The sequence below is a fragment of the Larus michahellis genome, chromosome 12 (genome assembly GCF_964199755.1).
Source record: "Larus michahellis chromosome 12, bLarMic1.1, whole genome shotgun sequence".
NCBI classification, from domain to species: domain Eukaryota; kingdom Metazoa; phylum Chordata; class Aves; order Charadriiformes; family Laridae; genus Larus; species Larus michahellis.
In genome coordinates this window covers 14,604,656-14,631,108 of record NC_133907.1, presented here as the reverse complement: position 1 = coordinate 14,631,108, position 26,453 = coordinate 14,604,656, and the positions used below count along the sequence as shown (strand labels likewise).

The following is a 26,453-nucleotide window of genomic DNA, read 5'->3' as shown; positions in this document are numbered from 1 at the left end:
GAGAGCTGCTGCGGTGAGGGGTCTCCACGAGAAAGCACCTTCAGCCTGGAGCCGTGAGTAGCAAAAGCACAGGGTTACCCACAGCGGTGAGGAGCAGGAGAGCACCGTAGCGTGGCCCCGAGCTGCTGGTGAGGCTGAGCTGAAGGTGACGCTGGGGACCAGCGAGTGGTGAGGCGGAGGCTGGTGGTATCCATCCCTGGGCCTGGCTGAGGACCTGGCCTGGAGGGGTGGGAAGGCAGCTGGCCATAGCCCTGAGCTTCCCTGGGTGCTCGTCTCCTCACGGTAGGGTTGATGACACCTTCCGTGAGCTTTAGTGGGCCGGTGTTGGCTGGACACCAAAGAGAAACTGAGGCACAGGCTCCAGGCCTGGAATCGGAGCGCCTGCCCTTGCCCCGCTGCAGGGCGGCAGCACAGACTGAGTCACAACTCGTAAGTCCCAGTCCGTGAAAAAGCATCGCACTGGCAGTACCTGACCCCTCCCCACCCCAAAAACCCACCCCATTTACCAGCAATGGCTGAGCACCCCCAACTCCTCCAGACGCAACAGCAGACAGGCGCCTACAACCCACACACGCACTGTTAAGCCTATTTCCATTTTGTTTCCTTGAATTTTATTCCATTTTGCATAAAATTTATAGCTGTTTCCAGCCAAAATTACATAGCGGATGAAGAGTAACAGAGGAGGAGAGATGATGCGGGAATCCTTGTCCAGGAGGTGGCACGATCCAGTGGTACAGACCTGGGGCGGGGGGCGTGTGGGACCCTGGCACGCACGGAGGTTACAGATCACAGACAAGTGCTGTGCCAGTGAGAGCAGCAGGTAGGAAGTGAGACTAGGGCCTTGGCCAACAGCCCGCTGGAACACCTGCAGCACTAGCCCTGGGCTACCAGGCTCAGAGGCAGTGGCCTCATCCTTTCCAGCCCAGCCCAACGGCAGCGCATTTGCAGGTGAGGCCTGGACCGTGGCACTCGCCAAAAACAGCTGTTGCAGCAAGTTTTAAAGCCCATTTCTCCTTTGGTTTAAGTGCAAAATCAAAAACAGCTCACATGCAGTTTTCATACAGACGTGACAAAGGAGGTATCGCTCCCAGCTCAACCCGGGGCTGGAGTTAAATGCAATTCATTTGAAGAAGAATGGCTTTGGCAGCACCCACGAGACGGGCAGGCTCTTGGATGAGAGGTTTTGGGGGTTTTTCCCCCCCCTCATCATCATAAAGCCATGTCAGATTTAAGCAAAAGCTAACTTTATTTTAAATATCTTCCGCTGTTGTTTTCCTGATGAGAAAACACGACGTAGGACTAACGCAATCCTCCCTGCCTTGGTTTCTTTGCTGTAGCGCCCGGTTTGCCTGCAAAGGGAAAGGTGTCCCTGGGCGGCTTTTCCCCTCCGTCCCTTGGCAGCGGCAGCAGCACCCACTCCTGCCCCGGGACACAAAAGGAGCCTCCAGCTGCGCAGCCTGAGTTCAGCCATGAGCGGGTGGCCCCGGTGCTCTGTGGAGCAAGTCAGACCCAGACTTTTCCTCCTAGACCACCCGTGGCTCCCCGTCATGTCCGTGGCCAGTGAAGGACCCTGGACTGGGGAAAGCGCACCAGCTGGCACCGTGCAGTTGGGAAGCAGCGGATCTTGGTGCCAAAGTGCTCTACAAAACCTGTTTACAACCCTTGAGCCTCGTCCTGCTCCCTTTCAGGCTACAGGATTCCTGATAACAACAGGCTTGGACAGTGGATGTAAGACAAACTCAGCTATAAACTTACACTGTGAGAGCATTTTTAAGTTCTCCCACAGCTTGCAGCGCTCCCCGTAAAAGAGGAAGCTTAGCCGGCGTGTGGGCAGCGGCGGATGAACCTCCCGTGCCTGCCTGCATTGCGTAACTGCAGCACCGCTTCCCCTCCGCCCCACCGAGTTCCTTCCCACTGCGCGCAAGGTGCCACATAAATTACATAAAGTTAATTAACATCCCACCCCTCCAAAAAATAAAATTAAAAATCAAGAACGAGGTGCCGAGAAGGGAGGAGGACGAGTCCCTCTGTGCATGAGGCTGAACCTCAGAGGTGCGATACCCGTCTGGAACACGACGCACACGCTCCTCCAAGGCAGGGACGCGCTGGGGAGGTGTGGCCGATCCAGAGCCAGCCTTTCCCTCGTTCGTAACGTTTGTACATTCGATTCAACAGGTGCAGGTTTCCTTCCCAGGGCAGACAGCAGTTATTCAAGGGACCTGCTCATCAGTACACTGCTGCTGCTGCTACAGTTCTGCTCAGCAGGGACAGGCCACGCCGCTACTGTTTAGTGTCACATCTGCTGTTGAAAAGGTGTTTTATGACGCCCGGGTTTGCCAAGGTGGAGATGTCCCCAAGGTCTTGGTCATTTTTGGCAATCTTCCTTAATATCCGTCTGGTAATCTTTCCTGTAACGACAGCCATGAAAGGAAAGCAGGAGTCAGGATCTCGTCAGCATCCTTAGCAGGAGCGGGGAGTGCCCAGACCTGCAGCATCCCGCTGGCCCTGAGGTTGCTCCCCCCTGAATTTGAGCAGCCCCGGACACGAAATTTAGGGCCTATTTCCTTCCGCTGGCAGGAGCTGCTCAGTCCTCCCCAGCACTGCCACTGGGCCCTTACCTGAGCGGGTTTTGGGCAGGCTTGGGGCATACTGGATGTAATCAGGAGTGGCTATCGGTCCGATTTTTTCTCTGACTGCAAAAGAAAACGATTTTCATTGTAAGATACTGGGAAATACCACAGACATCCTTTTCAGGCAGGATGACCAAGTTAAGACAGGCAGAGCCCAGCTCCTGGGGAACCTGGCAGGGCGATGCCCAGCGCTGCTGCAGCCGAGCCTCTGGGCTGTGGGAGGGGGCAGCAAGACCTGCAATGCCAACATCTTCCCAAAGGAAGCAGCACTCATTTTTTTTCATTTCCTCCATCTCCAAGAGACCTCTATAACGGCCACACCAATCTTATTACCATTTTGATAGAGCAAGGAGTGATCAGCTGTTGGGTTCCTACAGAGAAGAAACTGCTGTGGGTCCATTTCATGTATTAAATGCTGCGGTCTGTTGTGGAAGAGCTTGAGACCAGAGCACAAGTACCCAGAGCAACCTAACAACCCTTGCAGCAGGTCAAAATCTGCCAGGAGAGCCGTAGGAGCTGTGCCCACGCCGGAGAGCACTGCTGCAAACAACAGCCTGCCGGGTACCCTGGTCCTTCTCGCGGCTGCCAACTCCCAAGAGGTAGAGATGGCATCACATGAGCAGCCAAAGGCCGGGAGAACTAATTTTAGCCTTCGCCAGCCGCGATCTCTAATCAGAGGGGGCACCTTGTCACAGTTGTCCATGCTGCGTTCCCCAGACTACATGTACCCTCCTTCAAGCACCCAAGCCCTTAACCCCTCCATCACCTGCCCAGCACGGTCCACCCTCTCCCCGCCACGTAACCTCCCGAATGTTTGGCTCGTTTTACCTTGTTTTTTCAGCTCATCCGTGAGGTTCTTGGTGAACTCGTGGCCGTCTCTCAGCGTCACAAAGCAGTAGAGGCACTCGCCTTTCAGGGGGTGTGGGTGGCTGACCACCGCGGCCTCCGAGATGGCAGCATGCTCCAGCAAGGCTGACTCCACCTCTGCTGTGCTCAGCAAGTGGCCTGCAAGCAAGGAGAGACAGTGCTTTACCGTCGCCCAGGGCTGGGGTCCTGCAGCCTCCCAGCAGCTGGGGGGAAGAGGTCTGCAAGCGTAAAAGGACCTAAACTATAAGTTTGAGAGCATCGATTTCATTTGCTTGGGAAAAGACAACAGCTGGAGAGAGAAAATGGTTTCAGCAGTGCAGGGGCTGGGCTGCCCCAAAGGCTGCCAGGGATCACTCACCCGCAGAGTACGGCCACCTGCCCTGGCTGTTCTTCCGCCCACCTTTGGGCTTCTTTCTTTAACTGGTCACAGCCATGGGATTAAACAAAGCACAGGCTGAGGAGGAGCTGGATTTGGTAAGAGGAGACCTGCCCACAGAGTCAGCTGGAAGGTGCAGAGGAGGAAGAGGCTGGATCTGCAGAGCCCAGGAACCGTCCCTGCCATGCACTGCTCCAGCTTCTCGCCGTGGGGAGATGAAACAACGCTCCCCATCTCGGGGCAGGGACACAACGCACTCCTGTGCACCTCTGCTCCTCTACCTGTGTTCTGACATCCCACCCTGGGACTGCTGTCACAGAAAACCATGGGAAGGGGGTCAACTCCCAAAACGATCAGTTGGTGGAGGATCAAGTACTGCTGGTCAGATGAAAGGATCCAGTTGGATCCAGGGGCAAGTACAGCAGCATCTCACAGCCAGCAGTAAGTACCCGCAGGCTACAGCCTCCAAGAAAGAAGGGAGGGAGCTATTAAATGCAGTATATGGAAAATGATGGGCTGAGCAGCAGCTGAATCTCAAAGACTCAGTTAAGAGAGGTGGGAGAATCTCCACCTCCGTAGACACAGCTCCAAGCAGCCTGATCCAGCTTCGAGGTTAGCCCTACACGGAGCAGCAGGTTGGATTAGGGACCACATGGTCCTGCCCAATCTCTCTGATTCCCCGTGGCCCTAAATCCTCCAGCACAGAGGCAATTAGGCTGGTTAAGAACCTCCTCTGTGAGGTTACAGAAGGCTCCTTCCCTCCAGTGGAAATGACGCAGAAAGTCACTAAGTCACAGACTCCTCTGTCTCGGAAATAAACCTGACCCAGCAATTAGATCCACTTTGAGCACAGGTTGCTGGGCAGAGTCACAGATGCAGAACCGTCCCCCATAAAGCAAAGTGGCTTTTTTAAACTAGTGTCAGAAGCGGATGCAGAAGTGTCCCCCATAAAGCAAGGTGTCTCTCTCAACTAATGTTAGAAAGCGCATTGGTGCCCACTGAAGACAAAATTCGTTCTTACCAGAAACATTCAACATGTCATCAATTCGCCCTGTGATCCAGTAATAACCATCTTTATCTCTCCTGCAACCTAAAAATAGCCAGAAATGACAGCGTGAGGAAGCAGTGCCAGCCCTCGGAACAACCGATAAGCGATTCTGAAGCCAGGACGTGGCAAGATTTCAGTTGCTGTCTCCAGGCCCCTGCAGCTCCCCACGTGCTCCCCAAACCACTTTACCGTCGCCTGTCACGTAGTACCCAGGGAACTTCTTGAAGTACGTTGTTTCAAACTGCTGGTGGTTTCCATACAGCGTGCGCATTATTCCTGGCCAGGGCTGCTTAAATACCTGACAGTAAAAAATGCAGACCTGAGTCAGCCAGACCAAAGCCAATAACCCAGTCTTTGTACCGCAGCGACAGAGGCGCATGCGGTCTCTGCACGTGGTGATAGAGACGCAAGTGATGACACTCAGACACTTGCTGCCCGGTGCTGATCTGCTGGGAAAATCTCCGCATGCTTGGCATGGGGGAAAGGAGCTTGGCTGAAAGGTTGTTCCCATCCTCCTGCCTTGCCCACGTGTGCGAGCGCATTTACCCATCAGTTGAACAGTTTTGTTTACAGCACAAAGTTCCTGGCGAATTACAGCAGCGAAGGGAGTTCCTACCACCCAAGGGGGTCCCTTGTATGGACCCAGAGTAAGCGGAGACCTGCGTATGCCACCAGGAAGGTCGTGGAGCTCATGGGGACTGGATAAGGGGAGGGTGGGGAAGATCAGCCCTTCTTTACCAGGTAGCCTTCTGCTTCTCCTTCCAGCTCTTCCCCCGACTCGTTCAAGACAGCAGGGACCACACCGAAGAAGGGGAACGTCTGCCATGGGGATCGGAGACCAAGGAGACAAGGTGAGTCCACACATTAAAACCCCATGAAGTAGAGGGAGTGGGGGGGGCAGAGCAAGTGGCATTTTTGGAGGGGCTGTGGCACATGGGGCCCGTGCATGCAGCTGCTCAGGGCCAGGCCTGGGATTTTGGGTGGTGGCCGCCTCCCCACGTGCACCACCATCCCACCACCACGCTGGCAAGCTGGTAGCCACGAGGCCATGGCACAGACAGTGCCAGCTGCTGCTGCAGCACCGTGGTCCCCCGGGAGCCCTCCCTGCCCCTGGGAGGAAAAGAGAAGTACTCACAGCAGAGCCTGGCTTCATGGGGGTGGCCGCAGGGAGGGGTGTCAGCATGTGGCCACCCTGCAAAGAGAGGCAAAAACGAGTGAGTTTGGGCAATGCCAGCCCATCCACAGCTGTTTGCATCAGTTCTGGTCGCATCATGTCCCAGTCAGAGGCAGGCTGCTCAGGGCAGTTGTGGAGATGGGGCCTTGGGAAGGATATGGCAGGGGACAGGGAGCCCATGTTTGGGCACAAAGCTTTGGAATTGCTGGGGGAGATAAAGGGGGGAGGAGAGCAGGGTCCAGAGCAGATCTTGGCAGGGATCCTTTGGAAGGTCTCCCCTTGGAGCCTGTTTGAGGACCAGGAAAGAAAGAGGAGAAGGGGAACCAACACTTGCAGGCTACACTGGAGTCTCCTGGGCAAGCAAAAAAACTAGCCCACATAGAACCAAAGAAATACTACAGCAAACATGCAAAGACACCTGCAGGGAGCACAAGGGAAAGAGAGGTCCCAGGGACAACCCAGGCAAGGACTCACTGTCTCTGTCTGCCAGAACGTGTCCACAATGGGACACCTCTCTTCTCCCACCACGCGGTAGTACCACAGCCAGGCTTCAGGGTTAATGGGCTCACCGACGGTCCCCAGCACCTTCAGAGACTTCCTGCTGTGCCTGCAGACAGGAGGGGGGTGGCAGGGGCTCAGCAGGTCATGGAGAGCAGCAGCTGTGAGCCTGCTGCGCAGCAGAGCCTGCAGGAACCCCTGGGCTACCCAAAGTGTACTTGGGGCTTCCACAAATGGTTCAGACCCTTCTCAGCCCTCTTCCACAGGGCAAGAAAGGAGAACTCTGTGATTTTGGTGTCTCTCACTTGGCTCTGCTCCTTCCCTTCCTTTGGCCAAGGAGCAGCAAAGAGGGCCTCTCTGCCCAGCACACCTCTGTGAGCTTTGGGTCAGGAGCAGGGACAACCTGCGACCTCTGAGCTTAGCTGCAGCTTACGGTGAAAGAGGAGGACCTGCTCAGAAATGCCATAATGAAGTTAGTGCTGGGAGTGCAGAAACATGGCCTGCCTATTGCTGTGTAGAAGGCAGAAGGGTCCTGGTTTGTTCAGAAAAATACGCTGGGGAAGCTGCTGCTCGGAGAAGCTGAGGCCCCTGGTCCTCCATTGAGAGACTCTGGCTGTGCCAGAGCCAGGGGCCTCCATGCCACAGGGGACTGGCACTCACTTTTTGACGGGCTCCTCCCCGTGCTTCATCAGCAGCCGGATGGCTGTGGGTGCTGTGTAGAACTTGGTCACCTTGTACTTGTCAACAATGCTCCACATGCGCCCAACGTCCGGGTAGGTGGGAACACCTTCAAACTGAGCAGAAGAGAGGGCAGTGACAAATCTGTTCCTTACTGCTACCCACCTGCAGCACCTTCCCAAGCAGGAGGACCTGAGAGCAACACGGAACAGCAGTTGGACCCTAGCATGTCCTTATAGGAATGCCAGGGGCACCACACAGTGAAACCAGCCCAGTCCGAGGACCCTTCTTACTGCTTCCTTGGGATGGACTTGGCACCACCCTACCCCAGGTGTCCTAGCAAATGTCCCCCAAACACCCTAGGTGGCTACCAGTGACACAGTCCCACCAGCCCAAATGACCCTGCCCACATGGTACAGGGTGAGGCGTCCAAACACAGCGACAGAACCACAACCAAAAGTACAAAGAACCCCAAAAAGGACTCCCCCAAAGTGACATTTTCCTGCTTACATTTCCCCAGGGAGTCTTGGGCATGAGCCTCTGGCTCCCTGACCTGTACGCAAGTTACAGCCGTACGCCACCAAGGGAGATACAGGCACGGGAGTTAAATGCAGGTTGTCAAACCAGCACCGGCAGTGAAAACATCACTCCCTGCTCCTGATCCAGCTCCTGATCCAGCATTACCCTACAGCAGCCCTGGCTCCCCTGGTACACAAGGCTTGTACTTCCAAGGGAAAGAAACAGGGGAGCATTTGAAAAATTAACCATCCAAACTAGCCCCTCATCTGCCACCAAGCAGCCACCCATGCCCTCTTTGGTGACTGTCACCCTTCCTTGTAGAGCCCAGCGCACCGCACACAAGGGAGAAGCGCACTCATCACAGAGCAACGCAGGGATGTGGCTCAGCACCACAATCTCTACCTTCTTGGAGTAAAAGCACCCAGCTGCCATCCAGCACTTACCAACACACTAGTTGCCCCGTTTGCCAAGGGTCCATAAGTGAGGTAGGAATGGCCTGTTATCCATCCAATGTCGGCTGTGCACCAGTAGACATCCTCAGGTTGGTAATCAAACACGTATTTAAATGAGGTGGCAGCAAAAAGCATGTATCCACCCACGGTATGCAGCACACCCTACGAGGAGAAGGCACGCAACTGTCAGGGCAAGTTCTCACCAGGGCCCTCACCCTCCCAGGCCAAGCTTGAGCATCACTGGTCCAACTGAGCTCAATCAGCAGCTGAGCAGGAATAAGCAGCACAGCCTCTTTTCCCAAGACCTCCAAGGCTCTTCTTACTGGGGCCTCCCAACGTGACCCTCGCTGGTTCCCACAGTTGAGGTGTTACTGCAGTCCAGCCCGGCCCCATGGGTAGGGAGCTGGGAAGCGTACCTTGGGTTTCCCAGTTGAGCCACTTGTGTAGAGGATGAAGAGTTCGTCCTCTGAGTCGCACCACTCTGGCTCACATTCTGTGCTGGCACTACTCATCAGCTCGTGCCACCACATGTCCATGGCTGGGTTCCAAGGGGTCTGAGAAAAGCAGAAGATTAGAAACAGGCTTGCCCAAAAGCAAGAGAGGTGGGGACAAGGGGTGCAGCCCCAACTTCACCCCCCTCATGGACCATGGAGGCAGATGTTCACAGCACAGCTTCTGCCCCAGAGCCGTTTGCTGCAAACCATGCACCAGAGCTGCAGCTCTCACTCCAGAAGCTCCTTTTCTCAGCCCGCAGCCAAAAGGAAAACCTTTAAACGCGGTCTGGCTGCAAGACCTGAAGCAGATTGTCCAAACCCCTAGTAACGCTGATGAATCAGTAGCAGTAGGCAGGAGAGGGGCTGCACCAGCAGCTGCTCTGCGCTCTCACAGCAAATGGGCTCCTCCTGCCCTGAGCGGCAGTCGGACAGCAAAGCAGCAAGCCTCGCTCAGCACTGCCACACACCCACCGGTCCCGCACACCTTGCAGGGACCCCTACGGCAATGTGGCCCAAGACAAAGACGAATACGCTGGGCTCACACTGCTTGGCCCTGTAGACCCAAAAAAATCTGTTATCTGGATTTTAAGGTAATTAAGCTGATAAGAAGTGACTGCTCCAACACAGAAGCAGCCAGCACTGGCCACCTGAAGGAGCTGCTTGAGGATGCCAGAGCTGTAACACAGCCACCGACGCTTGTGGCTGATGGGCAGAGGTCACCACAGCCAGCCAGCACAACTCTCTCACCTGAGGGCTGTGCTGGGTGGCTGCCTCTCTGGGACAGCACAGGTCAGTGCAAGGCCTAACCCCACATGAACTTTTCGCCTTTCCTCACAGGAGACTGGGAGCAGCTGGGTGGGCAAAGCTCCCCAGCCTAAGCACAGACCTCCCATTTCCACATCGCTGCCAGGCCAGGCACGCTGACCCACAGCTTTGCAGGTCCCAGTTGGGGCACATCTTCCCCTTGCAGAGCTAGGGCCCACAGCTCCCTCAGCTGGGGTGTCTGGAGGCACGGAGGGCAGTCATGGGGCCACACAGTGACTCTCTGTGGCCTTCATGATGCCATCTGCAGGGACCAGAACCCCGTGGCCCAGCACACAGCTTCTGCAAATGTGATACAGGGGACACTAGCTGCTCAACCATCTGGCATAACTGAGGCCACTTCGAAAGCTCTCACAGATCCCAGGGCTCCTGGCATTACCTGGGGAAGCAGCTTCCACAAGTCTGTCCCACCAGCAAGCTCCCAGCAAGGCACCACATCAACAAAGCCCAAGGTAGGCTCACACCAGCCCATCCAACAGCTGCTTTCTAGCATCCCTCCTTCAAGGATCCCTCCATTTTAGCACACCACTTCCACTGCCCCACGGAGGAGGTCAGACCCATGGCACAGCACATGGCCCCTGAAGCCAGGCGTGCCTGCTCATGGGGTCCTGAGGCCGTGGCTTCATGGATGGGGCAGGCAGAGTCCACGTATTGGGTCTGGAGCTCCAGTTTTGCTGCCCATGGCATACTGCCACAGCCAGGAAGCTGCAGGCGCTCCCTGCCAGCCTCACCGCAAAGGGAAGTGCGTCGCAAGAGCTGCTTTTAAAATGAAGAGAAATGAACCATCATCTGAACGCTGGCAGCGCATCCCAGTGGTTCTGCATTTTCCCCCCTTCAGCACGCTGACATGCGCTCCGGGGGTTTTATGGATGCGGATTTGTTTCTGACAGCAAAGATGGTGGCACTGCGTTCACCCCGAAACCGTGGGCAGCGCTGGCCAAGCGGCGAGTGGCAACTATTGCTAACATGCAACTGCTGGTAACCCGGTTAGGAAGGCACGTGTGGCTGTGCAGAGTCGGAGTAGTTAGGAAGGTGGAGCACTGGAGAGGGAAGCAGAGGGGAGGTGCCATGAGGAGGAAGGCAGTGCTGTGCGTAAATACCTTAGGATGGAGTCTCTGTGAGCTCTCAGTCTTTTTTTCCTGTTAAAAATCCACAAAGAGGGTGTGAAAGTCAAGAAGCAGAGGATCCACACCAGGCTTTGCAGGCAAGGAGCTGGAAGCCCACAGGCCCGGATGCGGGGAAACCATCCTGGCAGGCTGGAGAGTGCTTGGAATTGGGGCCAGGCCAGGAGATGCCCTGTAAGCAAATGCCTGCCCGTTTCCATCGCCTTCCCCGGGTACCTGTTGCCTCCACAGCAGGTCGCAGAGGCCACTCCCCATGCGTGGCCAGCTGGGTACAGCAGCACAGAGCTGGCATACAGCCCGTGGACTGTACGATAGCGTTACACAAGCCAATGGCACGGTAAAGATGCAGTCACAAGGGGAAACAATCTTTAATAAAGTGTCTGAACAAGTACAGCAGTAAGAGCCAAAGGGTAAGAGAGCCCCTCCAGCCTCCTCCTCCTCTTCTGCACAAGAACCTCACCTCACCAACAGCAACCAGCTCAGGGACAGGCTTCTCTGTAGCTTCCCGACCAGGGAAACCTCACACAGAAAGGCTGGTCTGCTCCAGTTTTCCCACCCCTTTGCCCTCCCAAGAGATGGGGTAAAGGAAGCCAACGTAACCTGGCCAGGGGGGCAAACACTAAGCAACACCCCAAAAAAAATTAACAGAGCTGAACAATGAAAACGAACGCAAAGATACAGAATCCGCTGGACTTTTTGTTCCAGGGATGTGCATAGGTCATCCCTTTTTGAAAGCAGAGATCAGTCAGATGCACTCCCCAAATACAACCCATTTCTGAGCAAGCACCAGCCTGGCAGTAAGCCAGTAATAACAACCACCAAACGCACAGGGACAGAAGACACCATTGCAAGACAAGGAGCTGTTCAGTAGTTGAAAGCAACCTGCCTTTTAAGCAGACGAAGGCAGCAGGTAGCCACCGGGTGCAGCAGGCTGCCCACCAGCCTCAGGAGCTCAGCAGGCAGCCATGGCTCCAGGACACCTTCTCCTCCTTCCACCCCCGTCTTGCTACATGCCTCTGGCCCACATCCTTTCATCTGGTTTCAGTTGCAAGGGAAAGCCCCAGCCTCGACAGCTGACGCAGTTACTGTGCCAGCTACACAGAGACTGCACTATTCTCAGCGTATGATTGTTGTCATGTTGGGGGACTGTGTTGAACTCATGCCACAGGCACAAATATCTCCTGCTTCCACTGTCACAGCTACAGTGCAGGAGGGCATTGCTGCTTGCACAAAAGCGGAGATAGATGCAGGGTTAGGAAGGAAAAGTCCTTCACTGGGTAGAGGAAAACAGGCATCTCGTCCTTGTCATAGTGGCTTTGAAAGATGTACCCTGCTGTGCTCTCAGGGGTCCTGTGGGCTGGCAGCTAGCGATGGTGTGAAAGGTGAAGCAGCAGGGAAAGGATCTTGGTAAGGCAAAGAAAACCTTTTTTCAGACCACTCACAATGCAACAACAGCAAGGATGGGAGAAAACAGAACAGAAGTCAGAACAAGAGCATCCAAGGAAGTACTGCAGTGGTTTTGCACTTATTGACTCGCTGGGCTCAGGCCCATACCAATAACATTCCCCTTCTCACCCCTCCCCAGGAGCATACCTGTACGTCCTGGCACAGCCTTTTCAGAGGGGGAGACTTGCTGCATGTCCCGTCCACTGCTATCTCTTCCCTTCCCAGGTGCTTCACCACAATGCACTTTTTCAAAGGGGAGCCCCTGTAAAAGGCGAGAGCGGTCAGATCTGGCTGCTCAGGCAGGGGCTGAGCCTGCCCTTCCCGGGCTTTATGGGCAGCGCTGGAGGCAGAGCAGGGGCCCCAAGCTGCTTTTGTTGAGCTAGAGTGTATGCTGACACGCAAACCCCAGGCACACCATGAATTGCTGAGGGACACCAGCCACAGGAACAGAGCTCAGAGAACACAAAAGGTCTGTGCGCAGCTTACTGGGGATTTACCAGGTGCGATTCCCATGGAGGAAGCAGGGATCCCACAAGCATCTCTAACAGGTGGCTGGTGGGGACATTCCTTACAAATCCCAAATTTGCCCTCCTGTGACCATAAACAAGACTCCCACAGCACCCAGGAGATGTCAGGTGGCTCCTCCCATCCCCAGGCGTGACTGACTGCCTGATTCAGAAAGAGGAAAGGCTTCCAAAGCCCGATTATACATCAAGGAAAAGAGTGGGCGTTTGTCCCCTCATGAGCGCCAACAGAGACTACCTATAATGCAAACAAAATGATCTTGTCTCCCTTCAGCCCAGTCAGGGTACCAACACTCTGTCTCCACCAGTTAATTCCCAACTTCAGAATCACTTCTGTCCTCACAGGTACTTATTTTTACAGATATATTAACTTACGTTTTCAAATTTTAGAGTTTTAAATGTTTTTAAAGAGTTCGAATTTCTAACATGCAGACTATCTGCCCTAAATTTTCATGTTTGATCTAACTTACAAGACCACATTCAGTCTCATACAAGCTACACAAACATTGTGTCTATAAGCTTGGCAAAGTCATTTCATTACGATAATTTCCCTTTCTATAAAATCTGACGATACATCTCTGTGTCTTCATGGTTTACAGTATCTCAGTGAAGATGCTTAAAAAAATAAAGCAGCTTCACCATATACTTGTGTGCAGTCAGGCCCTGATCCTCTGCACGTGTTGGTGCATGTCAACTGGAGCGCCTGTTCCTGTTTACACAGCCATTTCCCAAACTTGAATCATTTCTGGTTTATTTTATTTTGTTGAATTAGTGGCTTTGGAGCAAGACTTAAGCCTCATCTTGACGTGCCCCACGGCACTGTGTCTAACTGTTCACAATTGGTAAGGGCAGTGCGTTATTCCCTCCCACTCCAAGAGCTGCTGCTGCTGAACTGGGAGATCTGCCATGGGCCATAACGATGGTGGATCAGTCTGTCTCCAGCAAATCCTCCCATCCAATATGTGGGCCTTCAGGTCAGAACAGACAAGGGGAAAGTTAAAATATTTTTAAGACGAGCGAGTAGAAGCATGTATTACTTCTAAAAGGCTCATGAATGTAGCACAGCTCGTGTCTGACCTGCTGTGGAGCCTGCCCACCTATGAAAACTTCCATTTCCATTTTTGCAGGACCAGATTCCGGCGGCAACGCCCTTCTTACAAGGGAATCCAAACTTACTTGTCTTTACATTTCTGGAGGGCTTCATCTGCAATCTGCTTCAAATTGATCAGCTTGTCTCCTCGATAAAAGGCATCTGCAAAATGGTAAGGAAAACATTAGAGGGGCTTCAAAGCCAACGCAACCTGGGACAGCTGGAAGCAACAAGCAGCTTCAGGAGGGAAGAGCAGTGCACTGGAGCGAGGGAAAGCAGGCAGGCAGCTCATGGGAAAGGTTTCCTAATATGCCCTTTTAGCCTAGAGAAACAGATGCCAAGAGAAATGGTGAAATTCCTTCCCTGGGAGAGGTTCCAATTTGACGCAACAAGTCTTTTGGGAATATTCTGTGGGGAATAATCCAACATGGACAAAACACAGATTGCAAAGTTCAATGGGTCCTTTCCATACCATGGACCTATTATTAAAACCACTACTTTTTTCACTATTGGAAAAAACAGTTGGGGAAATGCAGTGGGCTTACATGCAAACACTACCCCTCTCTTGATCCCTCGCTTTACGAGGCGGTAGTTGCAACAGAAATTTCCTTGAAATTGGGAAGGGAGGGAATTCCTATATTAGGACTGCCTCATAAATGATCCATCTTGCAAACATCTGGTTGATTTTGAAGAGGAACAAGGATGAGAAGCGTTTGGAAACATGTTATTAGCAGCTGGTGACATCATGCTTTACAGGACCAAGTGGGCGGGCTGCTCAGATGCTTCACTGTACGTTCAAAGTGGAAAACAGTACTCAAGCACAGCTACAAGCAGAGCATCCGCCTTGCGGCCACTCAGATGTAGCACTGCCTCTTCCTATTCCAATTCCAAGTGCACTTGGCTTTTAAAATAAAGACCTTCCAGACAGGCAAAAGTAATGGCTCAGGGGCACAGAAGCGTGTTTTACCTGCCGTGATGAGGAGAGAACAACCGCAGTCGAGAATCCGCTCACAGAGAGAGTCTGCCGAGAAACCTGCAAACTGACGGAGATCACACAACCAAGTCAGCAAGGACACAAAAAAAACACAACTCAAAAAACCCCCACAGCAACTGTGCTGTTCACCCATGGTAAATGACACCACCAGGCACCGATGGAGAGAGCTAAAGGAGCTCATTCTACAGTTAATACAGAAGAGAGCCAGGAAACAGCACCTTAATTTAGTTTTCATCCAGCTCACAGTCAGTATCCATCTTTCCAGCTCTTCCCCCTCACTCTCCCAAAACCAAGAGCTGCTCCCTCCCAATAGCTCAGAATCAAAAGCAACGCAAAGAGCTTGTTCCTACCACAATGGAGTGCAGAGCTCCAATCCTGGCGCAGGCGAGCATGGCTACAACCAGCTCCAGGATCATCGGCAGGTAGATGGAAATTCGGTCTCCTTTTTTCACACCTGGGGAGCGAAAATGAACCTGGTGTTTGTCAAAATGAACATGTCACATGTCAAAAGAACAGGACATAGAAAGAAATTAATGCTTTTAAAATCAACACTGATATGCACACAACAAAACTTCAGCTGGAGGTAAAGCTGAACCAGCCTTGGGTTTTGCCTTTCAAGCTCTACGGCTCCTGTAAGACGACTGCAATGAACACTCCATATTCTCACCAGACACAGCCCTAGAAGGAGGCAGAAATTTAATCACTGACCACTGCCACTGGAAAACCCCAGAGCAGGAAGTTTTGAGCGCAGATTTCTTCTTCACACAGCTGTCGTGACAAGCATTGATTAGCTTTCACAGACAGAGCCAGAGACGAAACTCCAACAGTTTGCTGCAGAGCAAATCTGCATCCACCCTGATTTACAACTGTGGAAGCAGATAGAGAAGTGAAGCATTTTGCGCGGAGTTACCCAACAGACTGCAACTGTGTGGAAAATGAACCCAATCTCCAAAACCCTTCCCAGTATCCAACACTACTATTGCTTCAGCCGCGTACCTTGGCTGCGGAGGACATTGGCGAACTGACAGACTTTGTGCAGCAACTCGTTGTATGTGATTTTCGCAGAATCCCCAGGTTCATTCCCTTCCCTGGAAAAGCAAGGTAATATTTGTTACAGTACAAGCATTACAAGGTAACAGTGACCTGCAAATTCAGAGTTACTCACTGCTATGGACAACAAATGTCCTCTCCCGCCCTTCCAAGCACAGAGTAACCAAACCCCAGAAATCCAATCCTGGACTAAAATTCTCCAGTAGTAGGAAAATTTAGTCCAAAGTCCCCATCCCTGTTTAGATTACTACATCTGAAAGCAATCAAATGCATGCAGTGGAAATACATGGTATTTTCAGAGTGGAATCAGGTAAAAAGGGTCCAACAAAACCAAAGTTAAGAGCGCAGAGGCTTGAGAGCAAGTCAGGATTTATGGTGTGGCACTCTCGCTCACAGGCACTTATGCCTGCAGATATGTCTGTGTGAAATATTGGCCAATGTCATTGTGCAGCAACACCCAGCGCTTAAATACCTACCATCTGATGGACTGGGCTGGGATGCCAAGGGCTGTCTTATTTTCCAAGGTCATATATAAATATACCCGTGTATATTTGTTCAGCGCCAGGCCTGCTCTCTGTTATTGTCTCTGTGGTCCTCTATGAACCAGCTCTGGGCTCCTGCAGCCCAGGTGCTGGTTCAGTGGGACCTTGCCATCAGACACACCAATGGGAAGAAGAGCCAAGAGCTACACCTGGAGATGGAATGGGAATATCACATCCCCAGGGAAATGGTTTGCTGCCAAAGTAAAAACCAGCTAATTTTAATGTGACACAATGCTTCAGCCATGCAAATGAGATGGCACTCCCTACAGATCAGGAGATTAACGAAGAATGTGAAATGACTTCACACTCGGCAAAGCATCAGCCTGCCACACCCAGGAAGGAGGGAGACACTTTCCCAATTCTCTCCCCAAGGCAACCAGCACAAAAACATTAGTGATCCGTGGAAGAATGGGGTACCACTCTCAGCTGATAGTCCCCCTGGAAAGGTGTCCCATTGAGTATATGCAGCCACATGAAAAACAACACCAGCGCTGGGGAGAAGCCAGGAAGCACCTCTGTGCCGTGCCCTCCCTTAGGACTGCAGCCAGGCTGCGTCTAACTTGGGAATAGAAACGTCACTTCTTTAACATCTCAAACAGTCCAGAGAATGCAAAAAATATGTCCTGAATTGTAGCTAAAACTAACCACTGCTCCCCCTTCCCCCAGCAACACAAACAGAAGGAGGGCTGCTGTAATGCAGAAACGCGTGAACACACCCCCTCATTTCTCATGTAATTCCCCAGGAAGGGCCTTTCCATGTCAGCACAACAGTGGCGATGTGCTCTGATGGCAGACACAGTCCTGGTGGAAACAGCGTCTAAGAGTTGGGAAAGCCCCTCTGGTAGAAGCTCTGTAACGCTTGCCCTTGTAGGACAGGGGTGTCGGAACTGGTGGTTACACTCGGATCATCCCAATCAAAAGCTACGCATGGATCTGCTGCTTTCAAACTCGATCTATCCCTCTCGATACCTAGTAATACTTCTGACTTTCACAGCACCCTGCAGCAATTGGGTCCATCGACACCCACACTGACGTGCACAGAGCAGTGTATCTTCCCACCAGTGGCTCCCAAAAGGGGATTCCCTGCTCGATCCTTTATGCAAGTTTGGCCCCTTTTAGGTACAGAGAGGAGAGAAACAAGAACGCCAAGAGAAAGAAAAACATGGGAATGAGGGCAAGCAGCTCTCAGCTGCCCTGGCATCTGAGCAGCTTCTTCCCCTTTCTCTGTCATAACCAAGAGCATCACTTCAAGCTAAATGACGTGAAACTGTTAGATGGGGTGTCGGCTACTAAAGAGAAACCGGGAAATCACAGGGTTTCTTTTTGATTTTACTACACCAGGGCCAAAGATCCAAGAGCTGATTTCAGTGCTGGACTGAGCAGCTGTAACTGATCTGGCTCAAAGAAAGAGCATCTGCTTCTGTCACATCTGGCTGCACGCTGAGAGCCTTCCCTTGCCATGGAGAGGTTTCCCTTGGTGCATCTACACCGCAAGTGTGGCAACATCTAGGCTAGTCCTGTGCAAACCTGCTTGGGTCCAGGCGTGCAATACCACTGTGTGTGCAGCTCTGCCCCTCAGCGATGAGCCTTGCTACGAATATCTCTTAAAGACAATTACAATGCTTCCAAATGCGAGCTGGAGCATCCCATCCCACTAATCCCTCACCTGAAGATCTCTGCAGCGGGGTCTGCTGGGCACTGTGGGCAACCCAGCCCCAGCCCAGTGTAAACCGGCAGAACAGGGCAGGGAGGAGGGACATCCCTTTGCCTGTGCTCTGCTGCAGCATAGGATCTAATTACAACCTTTACTAAGAGAGAAACATGTTAGGAGCAAAGACTAGCACAGGCTGTCCCATCTGGAAGGCTTCCCATGTACGCAGGTAGGAGGCAGGCAGCCCGCAGCCGTGTGAGCTATTTGGGGTCTCGGCTGGAGGTGAAACGCTGTTTTGGCTGGCGGCAGACTTCGCCAAGGACACAGCAGAAACCACGTTGGTTCCCAGCGCCACCAACGCGGTGGTGTAATACCTACCTGAGAAGGGAGAGGAAGGCTCTGCTTTGCATGTAAAACTTGGGAGTCCTCTGACACAAGTCCTGCAATCCAGTGCTCCGGGAAGGCTCAGCTCCCTGCCTTGAGCCTTCACCAGCTGCATTGCTAACGCATCTCCTCAGCAGATTGCAACAGTGCCTGGCCGTGCCAGCCCTGCACACCCCCACCGGGCAGAGCTACGCTGCCTCCCATGCATGGTACCTGAGAGGGACAGGGACCTGCCCAGAGCCACCCACATGTGAAGCACTGCTTGGACACCTCTGCTCTCCCTGCACGCAAAAAGTGCACCTCAAATACACCAGGTCCTCCTCCTCGCTGAGCTTCGGGAGGGTAATTCAGGGCAGGGAATACACCCAGGCTTGCCCTCAAAGGCAGCACGCACAGGGCACCGCAGGAGAAAGACAGCGCAAAGTCAAAGAGAAATTAAAACTTTTTGCAAGGATTTTCAGAGGGCTTTCAAAGTCCCTTCCATTCACTCACTTGACTGCAAAAGAGCTCTACTAGCATCAGCAAGGGAAACCTCAGGCTTCAGATTTTAAGATGATCTTGTGCTTAATGGGAAATGAGTCACGTCCACGTTTCTACAGGACAAGACCCCTCCTTTCACCGCATCTCCGGCAAAGGCCTCTGAGCAGCCTCTCAAGAGCAGGCAAATTGCTCCCTGTGTCTGAAAATAGTTTGGAGTGCCCACAGCTACACTCAGAGATTGCTCCGTCCTTTTCTCTGGCACAAAGGCCAAGAGAATTATGTATTTTAGACAGGGCATTTAAAGGAATGCCCACTTGCACGCTACCAAGTACTCTGTGCGTCAAAAGCAAGCCTGTAAATTCCTGGCAGCAAAGTTCTGTGAGTGGCACCTTCCCTTTGGCACTCAGCGGATAAAAGCAAGAGCTGGGAGTCCTGAGCCCCTCACATGGACTTGCTTGTCCAAATTAAATTGAAAAAGAAATAAAAGTAAAATTTAAAAAACTCATGCTTCTGAAAACATTACCACAGCGCTCGCCTCCATGCCTACAGCATACAGACCAAGGCCTGCGGAATCCAACATCCCCCAAATATATCTGTTTTTTTAAGAACGGGTGATGACAATAGTTGGCAGAGGCACTGCTGCACTTGCTGGCATGAGATCTTTGATCTAACAGCAAGCCATCTTCTGAACAGAAAAACCAATTTTCAGCTCCCCAAACTTCCCAGATACGTCCTTAGATGAAATACACAGTGAAACGCAGTTTGAGCCTGACATTTTTCTCATCTCCCTCAAACCGAGTCCTGCATTTAGCAACTAGTAATCCAACATTTTACAGTATCATCTGGGTCACAGCAGGAATGTATATGAGTTTTTTAGCACTTGAGAAGCCCATGTTTTACATACTGCATGTTGCGTGCACACTTAGCTGGAGAAAGGCATTTTTTGGCCATATGGTCCCAGCTGAATGACCCATTGACTAAGTAAATGCAAGTCCTTTAAACTAAACACACAGATGCACAACTGGGGACTTTCTGAGGCAGGCTTTCTCCTGGAAATAGGTGCTTTGTTGAAAAAGTCACATTTCATGCAAAGATGATGGCTTTTTAGCTGCCTGCAGCCATTCATTGCCAGGACCAGAGAGCCCAGGGGCATCAGAGACCATCACCACAGCAGTGTGCAGGACGGTAGCACCAAGCCCTGCACAAAATAGGTCCCTGTCAATACATTAGATAAGTGCAGAGCACTTATCATACCGCTCCCTTCCGCCAGCAGTTTAAGTAACAGCCTCTCTGCTCCCAAACGGGCACTGTGATGCACACAAGCCCCACGGCACACGCCTCTGGTGATCCTACCAGTGTCTTGGCAAGAAACAACCATATGGAGAAGTCACGCTGGGCAGGGCAAGAAGAAAACTTCAGACGGGAAACCTCAACACTTGTCAGCTCTGTGGTACAACCAGGCTTACGGGAGGCTTACTGCCTGCTCAGCTGGGAGTTTGACCTTGGAGATGCAGAGCTGCACACCTCTTCCACCTGGTGCTCACGTAGCTAAATCAAGGTTAAGCCTCCCTGTAACAATGACCTCATAGACTAGCAAAAGATTTAGTGTTGTACATACATTGTGCAGTAGGGAATGTGGTTTGTAGGAGCATGCAAGCAGTTCTTTAGAGCCGCATTAACTCAAACGTTGAGTTCCCTGGGGAGCAGTCAAGGATGCGGAGCAGCAGTGTGGGAGAGGGAAGCTGTGCCCAGATACACTCCTGGTCCTGCACCAAAGCAGGGTAAGAAGTTACTGTGCTCTGCCAAGCATCAGGGCTGACTACAGGACTTTTTAAGGTACTGATCTGCTTCAACCACCCATCACATAACCAAGCGAGCATTACATTGCCCATCCAAGCAAGCTGAGCCCATCTCAACTGTAGGATAACAAGCAGTAGGGAGCAGTGGTAACTTCTTAACCTGCTACAGCTTGGTGGCCAAGGGGATGCACACTTCCCAGAGCACCCAAAAAGATCAAGCAAAGATGACCCTAAAACAAATCAGCAACGCTGTTTGGTTTCTCGCTTTCACCATTTCTAACTAAAAATTATTTGCATAACCTGTCTGAGTAATGGTTGAATACAGCTTCTCCGTGCAACGCTTCCTCAACATTTGCACGGAGCAGCAGGAAGCACAGGTTGCATCAATGGGAATTATGGTTTTCAAGGTAATTGCCGATGATAATTGCGGTTTACAAGGGTTATAAAACCACTAAGAGAAGCTGGTGTACAAAAGAAAATGATGAAATGAAGCTGAGCACGTGAAGCATTACAAGTTTTCAAGATCTGCCAGACCATCTGCAGATCCACAGAGAGTCAGAAGAAAAATCACAGACCAAAGAAAACCAGGGCACAAAGCCAAAGCCTATCTGACCCCTGTATGCTCCCACTGAGGACCGAGGGGGCTGAAGATCATCTAAGTTTCTCCTCTAAGCTCCTGTGACCACATCACCCTCAAATAAAAGCATTAACCCAAAGTGACCAAGCACAGCTGGGGTGTGAGGAACCGGGAAGGTAAGTTTTCAGAGAGAAGCAAACCACCAGAGCACGGTACGAGGCAAAGGAATCATAGAATGGTTTAGGTTGGAAAGGACCTTAAAGATCATCTAGTTCCAACCCCCCTGCCCTGGGCAGGGACACCTCCCACTAGACCAGGCTGCTCAAAGCCCCGTCCAGCCTGGCCTTGAACACCTCCAGGGATGGGGCAGCCACAGCTTCTCTGGGCAACCTGGGCCAGGGGCTCACCACCCTCACAGCAAAGAATTTCTTCCTGATATCTCATCTAAATCTCTCCTCTTCCAGTTTGAAGGCATTACCCCTTGCCCTACCACTACATGCCCTTGTAAAAAGTCCCTCTCCAGCTTTCTTGTAGGCCCCCTTCAGATACTGGCAGGCTGCTATAAGGTCTCCCCGGAGCCTTCTCTTCTCCAGACTGAACAACCCCAATTCTCTCAGCCTGTCTTCATCAGTGAGGTGCTCCAGCCCTCTGACCACAGACTCCTGCACAGTGGCACTTCCTCACGTGCAAGGTCACTGGGGGCAGCCAGATGGGCTCATGGATTCCCAGTCCGCCCTGTGTCCAGAATTAGAGCAGCTGAAATGCCAGGCGGAGCTTGGCCGGGCCAAGCTCCTGCCATCCTGGGAACGGGCTCACGTGCACGCCGCATGGGCAGCAAGAGCCTCGGGCCTTTCTGACGCCTGCGCTGGCACGCACAGGCTGCGTGCTTGCCTACCGTGGCTACCAGCTGCTCACAAACCTCCTGCTGCCATTTGGCCTTGGCTATTCTCAGGAGACCCAGGAAACCTGCCGCCTGAAGAAGGGTCTGCCTGGAGACAGCTTGGTAGTTTGGGAACAACAGCCGTCAAAACTGAAAAAATATGATTTCTCCTGCCACCCCCAGCCTTGTTTATCTCATCTAACACTGGCACGGCACTCAAGTAGAGAGAGCCCTTTAAAATCTCTCCTTGAGAAAACATGTTACGTTGAAATTTAAAGTTTGGAGAGACGAGCTGTGCAAAATAATCGGAAAAAGACACTGTCTCATTAGAAAAAAATGCTTGTATTTGCATGGATTGTTCAATATGGCAATGCTCCTATACAGACTGGCCAAAGCAGAAGGGTCTCCAGCAGGGTCTGCACCACTGATTCCAGGAGGGAGCCAGGGAGGCCGAAATGGGTTTGCAAAAAACCTTCATGAGAACATTTCATAATAACAGGACAGACTGCCCAGCCCTGCCCATGCTTAAACGTCACCTATTTCCCACCACAGTAATGAATAGCAGCAAGTACCCAAAGGAGTTCTTTGAAGGCTGAGAGGTTTTTCAAGTAAAAGGTTTACCGGAAAGCTCAGCCTCTACGGTCCCCACAGTCATGCCCGAATCCTGTTGCATTACGACAAGGATCAAGAAAGAAGAAGTTGTATAATGACAGAGTGCAGCCTGGGAGAGGCTGGTGAAAAGGTTTTCCCAGTATGTTCAGAAATATTTGGCAGCACTGAGAGAACACTGTTGAGTACACCTGGCAACAGCAATCCCAGGGAAAAGAAGTCTTATCAGTTTAACAGCATCACCTTCTAAAACCATACAGTTAACTCTGAGATCTGCATTAGGACAACCCTACGATTTTTCCCCTTCAGTGCCCCCATACACATAGGTAGGATGTAACAAAGCTCCACTGTCAAATCCATCTCTGAGCCAGACCACCTCAACTAAAAATTGATCATGAACCTAGGACGAACGGGCTCCTATTGCTGTAAAGAAACCCAAACCAGTCTGGCAAACAGCGCTGTGCCGTGCCAAAGCAGGAGCCCTGTGCTCTGCAGAGCACGATGCGCTGCGTCCAGCCCCCAGTGCCCATCCTCTCTGGCACAACTGACTCAAACACAGGCCTGGTTTTGTTATACCGTGCCTGTGTTTTACAAAACAGCTAAAACGGAGCCTATTTCTATAGGGACACTGGGCCATCATCTGCTCTATGGTGAGGGACTGAGTCTTCTAATCACCTTTAAAAATAGCCATATGGAAACGCAGCCTACTAAGAAAACACCCAACAACCTGCACAGTTGCTAGTCCCATGGGAAAAAATGCATCAATCCTTCTGTCCTTCCTTCTCATTAAATACATTCTCAGCTACTCTTTCTATTTGCAGCCTTTCAGAACCTGAACAAGCACCAGAGGCATCTAAAGAAATAATATTTATCTTGTGCAGTCCAGCCACTGTTTGCTTCACCATACCCTGAGCGATGCCTACAGCACAGTGCTCCGCTGGAGGTGGACACTGCTCTCAAATCACTTGTTTATTTATTGATCCTCCAGTTTTCCCACTCACCTGCCAGGCTATGCTCTAAAATCTACTTGAAGCCCCTTTCTCTAGATGGTGGGATGCCCAGACATCTCTAGAGGAACCGACAACTCCCGGCTTACACTGCTGCTGGTTCATCAGCCAACAAAAGCAAGTGAGTAAAGCCCATGTGATGGGGTTTGTACAGCTTGTGTTCACACCTGAGAGACAGAACACTCAAGGGTAACAGTTTTAGAGAAGACAGGATCAACAGCAGTCAGCAAGACCCTCTTCAAGGGAAAGCTACTATTATTTTGCCACATTTGACAAAATAAGGCAGTTCACAAGTAATACAGACCACATGTAAATCCCCCAGTGATGGTGTCAGCAGCCACTCTGTGCTGGCAGGTATCTGCTCAGCGGCAAGGGGAATTCTGCTTTTCTGTGGCTTCACATTCTTCCCACTCGCTTGATACTGAGTAACCTAACCATCAAGTCAAGAGGATACACATTAACTCTAATCGTGTTCTTACTTTCTTAAGTATTTACTACATAGGAGAACTGCCAACGAAGAAAAATCATAGCTTTTTACCTATTTTATTTAGAGGAGAGTTTAAGATTTTTAAGCAAAAACTAGGGTTTTATTTAAAGAAAACTATTACATAGTGTTGCAACAGAGCTCATATGCAAGACTTACGCAGTAGGTCACCGAGTTTGGCTGGCCTCAGCCAGCGCTTCTAACCCTGTGAGCCAAATCCACACAACGTTGTAGAAGAACACAAGAGTTTGACACAAGAGGAAACATTTTAGATGTTTATCATAAGTAATACTTTCAGAGCAGCATGGACTATTTTTACCAGTCCAACAGGAGGAGAGCTTATTTCCAGCACAACACAGCCAATTCCTTGTTTAAACAATTTGCAGGAGGGCCATGAAACATATCCTGGACAAGGCTTCTAGAAGTAAAATAGTCAACAAGCCATCTGCAGCTGGGAAACTCCCCATTTTGGGAAATACTGCATCTCTGGATGGAGCATACAACCAAATTTTCAAGACCTTCTAGAAACACTGAAATCCAGTCAAGCTGATTTCAATGGAGGCTCAAACAACATCCGTCAAGGCCACAACAGGAAATAAAACTTTTAACGAGCTTTTTGGTGGACATTACCACTTCATGCCTCAAAAACCTCTACAGGTGATGGCTAGATGTTACCTGCTGGACTGTCATTACATTCTATACAAGGAACATATCTGAGAAGATGTTCAGCAGCAACAGGATTGCAAAACATGCTTCACTATCAGGTACTGAGGTGTGGAAAAAGTAACCCGGAAGGCCATTGATTTCCTTGAGGGATTCCCCTAAAGAAGGGAGGTGATGTGTGAAAACGATGGGCTTTGCATTTATGGAGAACTGACAGGGCTTGCGATTTCATATCACACCCCATGTTGATGTTTACAGCAAATGAGGTGCAGAAATGCAAACAAAGAACTGAAAGCCTGCTCCAGCTGTGCACAACAGCTCTGAGGCAGGGCTGGGCACAGGAGGAAAAGGCAAGTTCATTGCGTTGGTGGGAGTCAAGAGCTCTTGCCAAAGCACTGGCAATCAGTACTACAGCCTAACAGCTCTGGGCACAGAACGCCCACCAGGCACAACAAATGCAACTACCCACAAGAAAAATGCCATGCTTGGACCAAGCACCCACTTACACCTCTTTTGACAAAGCCCGATCACTTTGTCCCCTGCAAATGACACTACTCAGAGTTAGTCTCATCCACATCCAGTCTGAGTCCTTGTTCACTTCTGCTCGAATGACACCAGGGTGTCAGGGGAGAACACGCAAGCCATTCACACGGCTAAAATAAAATAATCAGGTTTTCTAGTTCAACAAGCAAACTGAAGGCTCTAATTTTCCACGTCCTGAATACGTACAGGAGTTCACCATCCTCTCTGTCCATGAACTCCATTTATCCACCTCAAATTTCAACTCTCCTGCCAATATTCACAATATACCATCATTGCATAACCACGGTGCCCCTCCCAGCAGAAAGCAAACTATTCTTAAAACATATCAAGGTGCCTGTAATATCTGCCAGAGTTACGATATACAAATTTCACAGACATGAGAAAATCCGGGAGCTATTGTCTGTGCATGCACACCCCTCGCTACTCCCCCAGGTAGGTATTGTGCAACCACGCGCCCAGAGCCATGCAGAAAGGTGGTTTTGGGCAGGGTATAAGCAAACATTTTAAGACAGGGGTGTAAGAAGCAATTCGTGAAAAATTATTAAATCCCTTGCACTGAATCAACAGAGCCAGACCCTCTGTCAGAGCAATGAGCAGCATGAGGAAAAAAAATAAGAACATAAAAGCCACCACAGGTCTCATTTGCATGGCAGTATTCCACTTCAGCACTGGGATGTTCACAGCAGCTCAGACAAGAGCCTCTTAGACTAAAACAAAATACCATGCTGGGTCAGAACCAGGGTCCAGTGTTTTTTCTCCAGGAGGAGCAGCAGGAGATGCTGTTTATGGAGGGCACGTGAGCCTGGCCACCAACAGCAGTTAATTTTCAACACTGACCCTGGGGGAACCTGCTGCTGGTCCTGAAAAGCGACCATTAAGAGCAAGGAAACAAAGCTCCATAGAAAGACCTTTCTTCCATTCAAAGTTAAATTACTTCCTTGAACAACCTTTTGTGGAAAACCTCATGTAGGTGGTCTGAAAACAGCCATATCCGTGCGCTCAGTGCGACCCGCCTTGCACTCCAGCAGGTCTGCCAGCGGGACTTCAC

General features: G+C 51.3%; 1 protein-coding gene across 2 annotated transcripts in view; it reads right to left on the bottom strand.

Moving 5' to 3' along the window:
- Positions 1-588: 588 nt before the first annotated feature.
- Positions 589-26,453, bottom strand: part of ACSS2 (acyl-CoA synthetase short chain family member 2) — a 33,585-nt gene continuing 7,720 nt past the window's right edge. The window contains exons 3-19 of one of the 2 annotated variants that reach the window (XM_074605484.1): positions 15,733-15,824; positions 15,087-15,190; positions 14,710-14,782; positions 13,829-13,904; positions 12,276-12,390; positions 10,659-10,697; positions 8,659-8,796; positions 8,234-8,404; positions 7,254-7,387; positions 6,570-6,702; positions 6,057-6,113; positions 5,660-5,740; positions 5,111-5,219; positions 4,895-4,963; positions 3,459-3,635; positions 2,619-2,693; positions 589-2,408 (exon numbers count right to left, since the gene is read on the bottom strand). In XM_074605484.1, coding sequence (XP_074461585.1) covers positions 2,281-2,408; positions 2,619-2,693; positions 3,459-3,635; positions 4,895-4,963; positions 5,111-5,219; positions 5,660-5,740; positions 6,057-6,113; positions 6,570-6,702; positions 7,254-7,387; positions 8,234-8,404; positions 8,659-8,796; positions 10,659-10,697; positions 12,276-12,390; positions 13,829-13,904; positions 14,710-14,782; positions 15,087-15,190; positions 15,733-15,824 — 1,771 coding nt within the window. In that variant the 3' untranslated portion in view covers positions 589-2,280. The remainder of the gene's footprint in view (positions 2,409-2,618; positions 2,694-3,458; positions 3,636-4,894; positions 4,964-5,110; positions 5,220-5,659; positions 5,741-6,056; positions 6,114-6,569; positions 6,703-7,253; positions 7,388-8,233; positions 8,405-8,658; positions 8,797-10,658; positions 10,698-12,275; positions 12,391-13,828; positions 13,905-14,709; positions 14,783-15,086; positions 15,191-15,732; positions 15,825-26,453) is intronic. The other variant, XM_074605485.1, reaches the window with a different exon arrangement.